Source organism: Gossypium hirsutum, chromosome D12 (genome assembly GCF_007990345.1).
Source record: "Gossypium hirsutum isolate 1008001.06 chromosome D12, Gossypium_hirsutum_v2.1, whole genome shotgun sequence".
Taxonomy (NCBI): Eukaryota; Viridiplantae; Streptophyta; class Magnoliopsida; order Malvales; family Malvaceae; genus Gossypium; species Gossypium hirsutum.
In genome coordinates, this window is record NC_053448.1 from 45,851,238 (window position 1) to 45,864,092 (window position 12,855).

The 12,855-nt window shown below is 33.9% G+C and overlaps 1 protein-coding gene across 1 annotated transcript; it reads right to left on the reverse strand.

The window, feature by feature from the left end:
* Positions 1-7,436: 7,436 nt before the first annotated feature.
* On the reverse strand, positions 7,437-11,889 carry LOC107947569 (4-hydroxybenzoate polyprenyltransferase, mitochondrial). Its single transcript, XM_016882183.2, has 8 exons — positions 11,393-11,889; positions 11,159-11,294; positions 10,830-10,951; positions 10,495-10,564; positions 9,916-10,065; positions 9,702-9,837; positions 9,513-9,609; positions 7,437-9,355 (listed from the first exon to the last, which is right to left on the reverse strand). Exons 1-8 carry the CDS (start codon positions 11,767-11,769, stop codon positions 9,286-9,288), a joined length of 1,158 nt encoding a protein of 385 aa, XP_016737672.1. The 5' UTR covers positions 11,770-11,889; the 3' UTR covers positions 7,437-9,285.
* Positions 11,890-12,855: the final 966 nt, after the last annotated feature.

Genomic DNA, 12,855 nt, shown 5'->3' on the forward strand with positions numbered 1-12,855 from the left:
CGACGATCAGCCAAACTTGCAGCTCAAATTGCCGATGACCTTTCATAACAATAATTATAACTGAAGAAGTACCGTTGGGCTAGATAGTTGAACCTTTCAAAGATTTGACACTGTACGTGGGACCGAAACCCTCGCCCGTGCCCTCCAGACGAAACGTAACTGGCACGGACATATTCTACTGAAATCGATGACAGACCACCCGCCAGATTCGACGACGAACCAGTTTCCAAAAGATTAGCATGAAGAGGTACATCCTGGATCGCACGCTCCTAACGACTTTCATACTTGAGTAGTACATTCACAAGACGTTGAAACGGTAAAATCCAATGAGAACGAAGTTAAGGTAAGAACAGTATTAAATTTTAGAGGTAAACCTACAAGTACGATTTTGACATTTTTTATATCTGATATTCGAGCACCGGATGCCTCTAATAAGGCATTAACATTTTGAATCTTTGTAATGTACTCCTTGATCGAGAGACTACCTCTAATAGGCCTATCGTAAGGTTGGTAAAGGCTAACCGAACCTTAATTCATGTGATCTGATATTCTAATAGTCTAATATAAGTAGGACACTGATGCGTATGTCTGACTGTTCTGTTTGAGTATATATATGTTATGTGTATACGAGCATGTTAAGCATGTTAATTCTATTAGTTCTGTGTTATGTATCTGTGTTTGAGGTGGGATTTGTATATGTGGAGAAAGTGATCTATACGGCAACCTTTCGCCTATATTATGGCAGCTTGATTGCATATTATTCTGTCATGTGTCGCATTGACACTATATGGTGTGTTGGGATGGGTAGGTGTTTTTAATCCCACATGGCATGATAGGATGGTCGGAGATAGTGTGTAGATGATGAGGATAGGATTCTATATATCTATTCTACTTAACTAATTCTGATATCTGTATCTGTTATGGACTTCGGTCCGAATTTGTGTCTGATTGTATATGAAATTATGTGTATGTTGCATGACTATTTCTCTTGGGTTACACACTGGGTTTACGAAAACTTACATCTGTTTGTTTTTTCTACTCAGGTAATCCACAGACTTAAGCGGGCTAGTGCGACGGAGGTTCAGCGGTGACCACTCTATCGATATCTGTTTTTATTTAGTAATAATGGTTTTATTTTAAAATCAGGCTTTCGTGAGAGTTGTGTAATTTTTGGACTTTCTCTCATCTGTTTGATTGCATTATAATTTCTAAACTGCGAAGATTCGACAAAATATCGATTTTACGCGAAAAAATGTTATTTTTAAAAACACAAACGTGGTTTTGTTTTAAACAATTTTCAAACTTATACCGTGAATAATTGGTTAACCATAAAGGGCAACATGTAACGGTTTCAATAATATATATAAATGAATATGTTTTATAATACTTGAATATTTTATTAAATAACGTTTAAGCCGTGCTTAGGGTGTTACATGTAGTGATATCAGAGCCAGGTTGTAAAACTTAGGTTGTAATTTTTAATATAGATAAAACTAAAAATACAATAAGCGTTTGTGGAATTCGCAGTCGTGGTATTCGTGGGTGCGGCAGGCACCGTAGGGGGGCCCGAGCTGAGTCTTCCTCTCTAGGCAGTATGCCGAATTTAGACACGAGTGAGACACCGATTCAAGTTGCTAGTTAGACTGGGCCTCAAAGCCGCTCGGCAGGGGATGACGCACTATCGCAAGCCATGTTGAGAGTGTTGGAGAGGGTCGCTAGACCCCATTTTTGATTTGGGGGCTGTGGGTTTGTAACTAAATGATTCCGGTCCAATGGAGCTGAATTGTTTAGGGGCATCACTGGAGTCGCTCCTACTATGGTTGAGTATTGGTTTGAGGCCACTAAGAGGATTATGAACGATATTGACTGCACTCTTAAAAAGAAACTGAAGGGTGCAGTCTCTTTGCTTCGCGACAAAGCTTATCAGTAGTGGTTGTCGGTTGAGGAGGGTACTCAACCGGATCGTCTGAACTGGGACTACTTCAATACTGCCTTCTAAGGAAAGTACGTGGGCGCGAGCTATGTAGATGCTCGTAGGCATGAGTTTATGAATCCACGCAATATGATAGTCTTCTAGGGAAAGTATGTGTAAGGCGTATTTAGCCTACGTCAGTGTTTCACATTCTGGAGACTCTTTTGTTTGGGATATCAAAACAGTGAGGGAATTTCCAGATGTTTTTCCTGAGGAGTTATCAGGTTTACCTCCAAATCGAGAAGTTGAGTTCGATAGTAAGCTTTTACCGGGTACAACTCCGTGTCTATCACTCCATCCCGTATGACACAAAGAGTTTATAGAGCTTAAGGCTCAATTTCAAGAGCTTATAAATCGTGGTTTCATTCGTCCTAGTGTGTTTTCATAGGGGGCACTGATTCCATTTGTAAAGAAAAAGGATAGTACCATGAGGATGTGCATCAACTATCGATAGTTGAAAAAACTGACTGTGAAGAATAAGTACCCACTTTCGAGGATCGATGACCTCTTTGATCAATTTCGTAGGGCTGCGGTATTCTCGAAGATAGGTCTTCATTCTGGGTATCATTAACCTAGGGTTAAGGAAGCTGATATTTATAAGATGGCATTCAGGACTCATTATGGGCACTATGAGTTCCTAGTTATGCCCTTTGGTTTGACGAATGCTCCGGCTGCATTCATGGATCTGATAAACTGAGTCTTTTAGCCATATTTGGATCATTTTTTCGTAATCTTCATCGACGATATTTTGGTGTACTCTAAGACTGAGGATGAGCATAATGAGTATCTTAGAGTAGTGCTTCAGATACTTCAAGAGAAACAGTTCTATGCTAAGTTGAGCAAGTGTGAGTTCTGGTTGTGAGAGGTAACATTTTTGGGGCATACGGTTTCTACTAAGGGGATCCGGGTTGATCCTAAAAAGATTGAGGTTGTGATTGATCCTAGAATCATCACTATCAGACAGTTCCCCTACTTCTATATCATCCATATTTAAGCCAATCTAGATAATCCTATCTCTTGCATTCATTCCAACATTATTTAATGTTTCAAAATCATCACTATCAAACACATCAAAATCAAACAGTTCTTCTTCACTCTCATTAAATTCATCATCAAGTAAACCTGCCAAACAAATTTAACATCAATAAAGCCAGTGGGGTCTTTGACATACACAACCTAGGCAGTGGTAGACAATAACCAAGCAAAGGACATCACACAATACAATACAACACATATTTCTGTCATGCACATAGAAGAAAATAAGCAAAGAAATCCAAACCTGCCATACACATTAATAACTAAAGAAATCCAATTCATTGCATATTCATATTGATAATCTTTAATAATCATATTTGAATAACATTTAAAAAAGGGTAAACTATAAAAATAGTCACTTTTGTTTACCTCAGGTTACATTTTAGTCTTTTATGTTTGAAATGTTACGTTTTAGTCACTTATGTTATTATTTTGTTACGAAGTGATCACTCTTCCGTTAAGTTCCGTTATCTTCCTAACGGTAATCCTACGTGGCAGTCTAACTAGATTTTAAGTGCCAACTTGGAATTTCTAATGGGATGAGAATAGATTTTTAATTAAATAAATTTAATTAATTAAAAATTTTAAACCCTAAATCTTAGTTAAAAAACCGTTTATCTCCCTTTTTTTAGTTTTCTTTTTCAGTTGACTAAGAAAGCTATTATCATTAGAATTTTTCATTCACCTACAAAAACAAAAGAGGATTCAATGGAGGGTCCAGGTATGTCTTCTTCACCGACAAATTTATGTTCTAAGACTTAAAATCAAGTGGTTGTCGATAAATTTATGTAATAAGATGAACTGCAATGACTGCAGCATGTGAAAAAATGATGTTCCAGTTAACATCCTAGAATGAAAAGCCAAAATAGTTTGTTTTAATGGCTGAACTAGCTTTTGTTCAACTTGGGGCTTTTTCCATTTTTATTTGACATGGGATTGTTTATTCAGAGAAAACTCAAAATTCCTATGTTTTGTTAATTTCCTATTTGATCTGGTTTCAGGTAAAAAAAAGACAGAAATGGCAAACCAGCTTGGAGTTCTTAATGCGTTGGATGCAGGAAAGACACAATGGTACCATTTCATTACAATTGTGATTGCTGGAATGGGTTTCTTCACTGATGCTTATGACCTTTTTAGCATCTCTCTTATCACAAAATTGCTCGGTTGTATTTACTACGTCGATGCACTTTCTGAAAAGCCTGGAACTTTGCCTCCTCGTATTGCAGCTGCTATTAATGGTGTGGCCTTTTGCGGAACTTTAGCTGGACAGCTTTTCTTTGGTTGGCTTGGTGATAAATTAGGCCGAAAACGAGTTTATGGACTCACCTTGATGCTCATGGTGATCTTTTCCATTGCCTCTGGACTTTCCTTCGGAAAGTCTCCAGATGGTGTAATGGCAACGCTTTGCTTCTTCAGGTTTTGGCTTGGTTTTCACATGCTACAATCATTGCAGTTCATCTTATTACATAAATTTATTGACAACCACTTGATTTTAAGTCTTAGAACATTAATTTGTCAGTGAAGAAGACATACCTGGACCCTCCATTGAATCCTCTTTTGTTTTTGTAGGTGAATAAAAAATTCTGATGATAATAGCTTTCTTAGTCAACTGAAAAAAAACTAAAAAAAGGGGAGATGAACGGTTTTTTAACTAAGATTTAGGGTTTAAAATTTTTAATTAATTAAATTTATTTAACCAAAAATCTATTCTCATCCCATTAGGAAATCCAAGTTGGCACTTAAAATCTAGTTGGACTGCCACGTAGGATTACCATTAGGGAGATAACGGAACGTAACGGAAGAGTGATCACTTCGTAACAAAATAATAACATAAGTGACTAAAATGTAACCTGAGACAAACAAAAGTGACTATTTTTATAGTTTACCCTTTAAAAAATGTTCTTAATCTCTAGATTCCTATTAACTGCATATTCATATAATCCAAATCTTTCCAAATTAACTAGAAAATAAATTAACCCAAAAAAACTTTTTTCTAAACATGTAAATAACCAAATTATAAAATGAAAATCCATTGATTTGCTAAATCTCAAACTCCCAATCCATAAACAAATTTTCACATAATGGTACAATCACTAAATAGAATATGATGAAATAACTAAAGAAATCTATTTCTGTCATGCACATGGTAGACAATAAACCCCATGCAAATGCAACATATTTCAACAAAGAAATCCAAAAAATCATAAACCCAAATCCCCCTAAATCTGAAATATCATAAACCAACAAAAAAACTTATCTATTACAATGGATACAACACCATCGATTACTTCTCTTTTATTAACCATTCTAGACCCAAACCTTAAAACCTAATATCTTTTGTTGTCTTCTTTTCTCCTAGTGGTTTTTTTTTCTAAACCCTCAATCCTTTAATTGTATAATCGTTCTCTTACCTTAAAAATTTCAATCCTTCCCACCGTTGGAGCAGAAACCCTAAAAATTTCAATTAATGGCCAATCTTTCTTTTCTATTATTTTCTTTTCTTTTTTCAATCTTGCCCAGTCGTCCAACCCTAAACCCTTCGGCTCCTCATGTCCAACGTGGCAAGTTAATTGGCCATGTCAGTTAGTTAACTAGCCACATCACCTATTCTAATACGCCTGTAATCAAAAACATTAGTGAGAGATTGATTTGTCACTTTTCGATAACGTTAGTGATTGATTTATTATTTTTCTAAAGTTTAGTGGCTGAGTTAAAAATTTAGTGATTGTTTTATTATTTTATCAAAATTAAATGACTGTTATCATAGTTTACCCTAAAATTAAATTTGATATATTTAGTTACTCCTAATAACATCAATTAAACAAACTCATAAAAGGGGAAAAATACTCGTTTTAGGCTCCATTTGTTTGCCAATAAAATAATTTCTGGAAAATGATTTAGTTTTCTGGAAATGATTTACTTTTCGGTGTTTGGATGAATCTGTGTAAAATATTTTCTCTTGTTTGGCAGATTTCTTGAAAATATTTCAGAAAACTTGTTTTAAATGAAACATACTTTTGAGAATTTAATTGAGTTTATTTTATATCTATAAACAAATTTATATTTTACATTGTTTTTATGTATATTGCAACCACAATATCATTTCTCACCTCATTCTTATTTATTTATTGTCTAATTTAATTATAAGGACAAAATTCTATTTTTCACTGTTTTTTTGTTTTACACTTTTGATTTTCAAAGGTTACAATTTTGAATATAAAAAAATAAATATTCATTTAATAATTATATTTGATTCTCAAGTTGCACCATAGAAACTATCATATTCTCCTCCAACGTAAAGAAACCAAAAACTACTTTTCTATTTATAAACCACTGCACAAGTAGTGTGCATTTCTTTTGTTATACATATAAACACAACTCCACATTAGATCTGTCCATAGGCCGGGCCGGGCCAGATTTGGGCTAGACTCAAAAAATTTTCAGCCAGCTTCCTAGGCCCGGACACGGCCCGAAATATGGGCCCGATAATTTGTCCAAGCCTAGGCCCGGACACGGCCCGAAATATGGGCCCGATAATTTGTCCAAGCCTAGCCCGAGAAAAAAATGAGGCCCGAGCCCAACCCGGCCCGTTTTAATTAAAATTAATTTTTTTGATAAAATTAAAACTAATTGTTATTAAAATTAATTGTTAGTAAAATTATCAAACTATTAATTGTTAATTGTATTAATTGTTGTAACAAAATCTAACATTTGATTAGTTTACATTTTTGTATTATCAAATATTTTTGTAAACAAATAAGTTTACATTTTTTTTATCTTAAAACCAACCAATATTAATACATGTGCAGGATATTTTGTTATATAAAATATATATATTTTAAAAACTTAAACATAAAAAATATATATATTTTAAACATAAAAAACTTAAAACATAAAAAACTTAAACTAGTATATTTTAAACATAAAAATATATATTTAATATATTTTCGGGCCGGGCCAGTGCCAAAAAATTCTACCCGAGGCCCGGCCCATTTTCTAAACGGGCCTCTTTTTTTGCCCAAGCCCATATTTCGGGCAGGCCGTTGGGCCGGGCCGGGCCGCCCAACCCATGGACAGGTCTACTCCACATATATGAATTATCTACCAAATACTCACAAAAGGCTTTTAAGAAAATATTAGTTAGTAAAGCCATCCACGAGGGAATATGCTACTAATGTGAAACGAGCAAAATTCCGCAGTAAATATGTCTTCATGAGACTGCTGTATTTCTTTAAGAACTAGAAGAACTATTAGTGAAGGCACAATAGTTTATTGTCTCAACTCTATATCCCCATACCTCACTGTGAAATGAATAAAGTACATCAAGGGATTTATCCCTCGCCATAAATATATTGCACTGGTCTTTGCCTTATACAAATTTCCCGAAACAGTAAATACATACATATATGCAAGTTTCTCAAGCAATGATAAGATAATTAATTGCTAAAAATCTTTATTGATTTTGTAAAGAGACAATTAGACAAGTCATTTCAGATTAATAATGGGACAAAAAGGTTTTCTGGACTTTTAAAGTTATGAATTCATCTATCAGGCTCAAGCATTTCCAACATCTAATTTATGACTTACATTTCAAAGCAAAGAATGCAAAGCATTAGGCTTAAAGATCATAATATGCACAATAAATGTAGTGGCCCTGCAAGGTCTACAACATGTCATGCATGCATAGATACATTACATTACTACAAGCAAATTTACAGCTTTATCAGTCTATAACATGGTAACATAATCAGAAACTATCAAACATGTCAGAGCGTGCATGTCAGAATGGAAGTACAAAGGCAAAAATATACAGGTTTCTTCTCACTGCAGTATAGTAGAAACAAACTTTTTTTGCCTGCAAAGGATGGAAGATACTAACTCAAGCCTTACAACAGTGCATACATCACAAGCTGCATGCGAGCCAATGGCGCCTCAAGAGACATGAAACTTTACACAGTTAGAATCTTACACATTTACCTCAAAAGTTCAGACTTCAAACAACGAAAAATGATAGATGGACTAGCTTTTTAGTGTCAAACATGCTGCATTCCAACAAAATATTCAGATTGATCTTCTCCGATAAAACAAAAGGTTAATATTTAGAGTTTAAAACAAATGAAAAATGAAAAAACAATTGGAAACAGACTATTAATCAAATGAAAAAAATGAAAAATAATTTCCTATATATATGCTAAATAAAAACCCAAAATGGCAATCAGTCTTAAATCCCAATCTCTTAACAATTCAAGAAACAAATTCCAATTCCAAAAAATCCCAGTCTCTTAACAAAACAAAAACCAAATATACCAAATACCCTTTCCCTTACACACAAAAGCTAATTCAAGAGGTTACCAAAAAAAAAGCGCAAATTCAAGAACCAAGCTTGAAAAACAACCAAAACCCCCCAATTAAAATTTGGGTCAGCTTACCCTGAAAAATCACATAGAAAGAGAAAAAGAGAAACTCACATGTGGCCATGGAGAAAGCAACGAATTTACAGGGTAACCAAAATACAATAACTTTGAAAAACAAAAATAATCAGAGAAATAGCCAAAGAGAAAAGCAACAAGTTAACTCCCATAAAGGAAATTCCAACTGCTCATTTACAGAGTAATCAAAATAAAAAATAGTGATATACCTTGATAGGATTGGAAAGCTAGATTTTGGGGCTTCTTCAAAATGCAGACTTGGTAAGGACGACGAGATGACGAGACTCGGATTCGGAGGTGAGGCCAATGAAACAGAGATAAGGAGGAGAGGTGGAGGCTGATGGACAAAGAGGAAGAAGAACAACTGTTGTAAAGAGAGTGAAGTAGAAGAAGTGCTATGATGAGAGTGGTACAGAAATAAAATCAGTAAGACGTTTTCCGTAAAAGGCCATTTCATTTACCCGTGCTTTAGAAAAGGTTTTCCTATGTAATTTAGTTTTCAAATATTTTACTAGGTGGAGCCTTAATTTAATAAAAGTGAAACATAAAGATATTTCTTGTTTTACGTGTCATTTGTTTTGTACAGGTGGAGTTGTTACTTTGGTTTTTGCTGTACACGTGTTGTTACTCTGTTTTGCTGTACTTGAATCATAATGAAAGAAATGATATTTTGTTTGGGCAAAAAAATGTAAGAATTTCTTAAAATAATAAGTAAACAATTTTATTGGCCAACAGTGAAGATGATTTTGATCTCAGCAGAGCCTTCACAGCTCATTTGGAACAACAACAAAACATGAATATATATAGTGTTGAATAGCTAAAATGGAATAACCGTTGTTCACAAGTAATTCAAGAGAAGACCCTTCCTAATAAAATCCCACTCAAAATTAGAACACCAAACCATTTGTTGGACACAAACCTGCAACCAAAAACAGATAATTCAATTTGGTTCCTGCATTTCATATTTTTACTCATTATATCTAAATATGTGTGTACGGAACATATAAGTCGAAGGTAAATATTCTTATGCATTAAATTGAATTCCAAATACTTTAAAGCGGAATACGTAAACATACTTTCGGTTGCAATCGGCTGCGGATGACAAGTTAACTGTCCTTATCTGCCAAGCTAACTGTCCGGATGCAGCCGCTAAAAACACAAAAAATGGCCGCCCTGCTCCCACACCAAGATTACAGAATTAATTGTTAACTAAACACGGAAATGTTTGTGATTGAAAAGCAGCATAATCATTAGGAATTAAATACCTAATGCAGCATTGTATGCAGTGAGAGCAAGGGTGCCAATGCTTGCAATAGCAAAGCCAGTGATCCACTCTTTTGTTGACTCACCAAATTTTAAGGCCGTGGATTTAATGCCAACTTTCACGTCATCTTCTTTATCCTGTTCATTAGTGACACCAGCACTTTTGTTAAATAGAGAATATATAAAACATGAGAGATATATGTTCAATTAGTATACCTGATGAGCATAAATGGTATCGTACAGAATAGTCCAGAAACAACCAGAAAGGAAGAGTGGGAGTACAATCGACGGTTGCAAGCTTCCTTTAACTGCATACCACCCTAGTACTGCTCCCCAGTTGATTGTCAAACCTAAATAAGCTTGCACCTGCACCATATAGAGGTGTGTGTAAAACGTACAAGTTAATGGGATAGGGCAGAAACAGTAATTGGAGAAAAGTGTTTAATCAATGCCACTAGATATTGTCGGATTCATAAGGTAATATTTTTGGAAATGCATACATTTATTGAATTTTGTTGACTTCAAGAATAAGAATACATTAAAAGAAAGTAACTAAATAAATCATATATAGGAACCAATTAAGTAAACCTATAAATAAATAGCCAGCGATCGTAAAAGATATATCTATGTTAGAGTATAAGCAGAAGGTGAGGGTTATTTAGAGGTCAAGTTGCCTACGATCTCGTAGTATAATAACAAAATTCAATTAGAAAATATAGTAACAAACTTATCCTTTAAGGTTTTTTTTTTCCCTTTTTATGATACATTGACATATATTTATGTAATCATCATTACCCAGTACGTCAGTCTCTTCATGAGAGGATAGGTACAACTTAGGAAGATGAACGCAGCCTCAATGATCCAACTGTAAACAAAAAATACGAAGCCAAAATCAGATGGAAGGAAATTAGAATAACTCAAAAAAGAACTAATTGTGGAATATATATATAAATTCGTTTATGGAAAAAATAAAATAAAAAGATTTTTATTTGATAAATATAAATAAAAATGATACAATAAAAATATTGAATTAATTTTATTTTACGTATACCATAAATACTATTCTACTCATAAATTTAGTGATGATAAAATGTTAATTACGTATTGCATTAACAATGGAGAAGTGAGACCTATAGTTGGTGAGTTTGAGGAAAATTCCATGACTCAGTAGCAATTGAAACGCAAAGAAACAAAGTCCTTGAAATGGTGTGACAGCCCCACTTGCCATCGGTCTCTCTTTTGTACGCTCCACCTGCATTTTACCCAATTTCTTTTACACATTAACTTCATTTAATAAAATGTGTCATAAGTACTTGCTGGTACAATAAATATTTCCCACAAAATAAGGCGATTATTTAATAGAAAAAACCCCCCAAAAAATTGTTAGGAACTCTAGCCAACGTTGTTAACTTTGGTCGAAAATAATATTTACACCGTCTTGCATGAAGAAGGAATTTACCATTTTATCAAAATCACGATAAAAGAAATCATTAATGGTACAAGCAGCACCCCTAAAAAATGGAGCCGCACAAGCAAATACAGCTAAATTCCTGAAATCCGGAATACTTCCACTCGCTGCTGCCAACGTAGCTGACCTATACGTACACACAAAATTTAATTAAGGAATTAAAGGATATATTATTTAATTATCACCCGAAACATAAAAAATGGAAGGAAAGGAAGTGTTAGTTACCATGCAAAGGGAAAAATCAGAAACCAAGTACCGATGGGCTTGTCCACGCGAGCCAGCTTAGCGAAAGGTTGAATTTCTTTAGGTAAGTAATCAATCCACGATGAAACTTGAACCACTTTCTCATTCGGTTGCCCACTAATTAGCTTTTGATCATCTTTGCCTACTGGAGATGTGGTTGTGGACATGCAAGCTATTCCGGCTCTGTGATTTGAGGAACGCAATGACAAGTTTTTTGGAGAAAACAAAGATGGAGTGGTGAAGAATGGGGTGCAATTTAAAACAGGATGATGCTTCAGCATCCTTATTGTTGGGGCTGTAGGAAAGAGAGAGGGGGTTCGGAGGCTAGAATGAGCACCACCAACTGAAAAGGAAGCCATTTTTTGTTTCTTTTGTGTGTAGAGTAAAGAATGTTTGGGTGTATGAATGAGGTAAGTAATTGTTTCACCTTGATCACAAAGATGGACTAAACTTTGCTCAAGGGTGAACTTGGTGGTACTATAAATATCTGATGAATGTGGTTATGCATGCATATCTTATATCATGTATATATATATATAAAGAGAGGAGATGAAACCACCCCAATTTGAAAACAAAAATCTAGGTCAAAAATTATGTACTTAACAACGGTGTGGAAGGGCAACAAATTGTGGAAAAAAGAAGACCCAGTACTCTTTACTTGCTACAATGTCCCAACTTCCAAGTGGTTCAAATGGTGACTTTGTATTGGCAAGTCTTTTAAGTAATTAAATTTATTTCATGGGATGGTATGGTATTAGTATAAGGCCTCTAATCAAGCTTGTCTTTTCAGGACAAAGAAAAATATCTAGGCTGTAATAAGCTGTGTAAAAAATTAATGAACACTCTCGAGATGTAAAATATCTAACTTTAGTAATTTAATAATAATAACAATAATAATAATTGTATTCTTCAAAAAGAAATTGTATAAAAAAGTTTAATGGATTGTCAGTATTATAAATACTTTGACGAGTCTTATAATATAAAGAGGGTGACTGATTTTCAGCATGGTAATTGGAATTTTATTGGTATATATCGACTATATTGAATAATGTGTTTTTCAATTTTAAAAAAGTATTTTAAGGATGGTACCGATTGATATAATATCAACTTATTTCGATAGATTAGCATCTTGTGTTTATAGGTCGGATCGAGTTTAAGTATGATATTAATATATTTTATATTTGTCTAAGTCTGGCCTGATCTAAAATATGGGTTTAAATTTTTGCCCAAACTCGCTTATATTTATAAAAGACTAACACAAGTCCAGTTTAGACCCGTCCATATTATATTTTAATTTTTTTTTAAAAATAATTATTTTATTATATTTTAATATTAATAATTTTATTATTTATTTATTAAAATATTTTATATAGTCATCTTAACATTATTTTAATATTTATATTTAGTATAATTTTATTTTTTATTGTGTTATAAATTACATAATA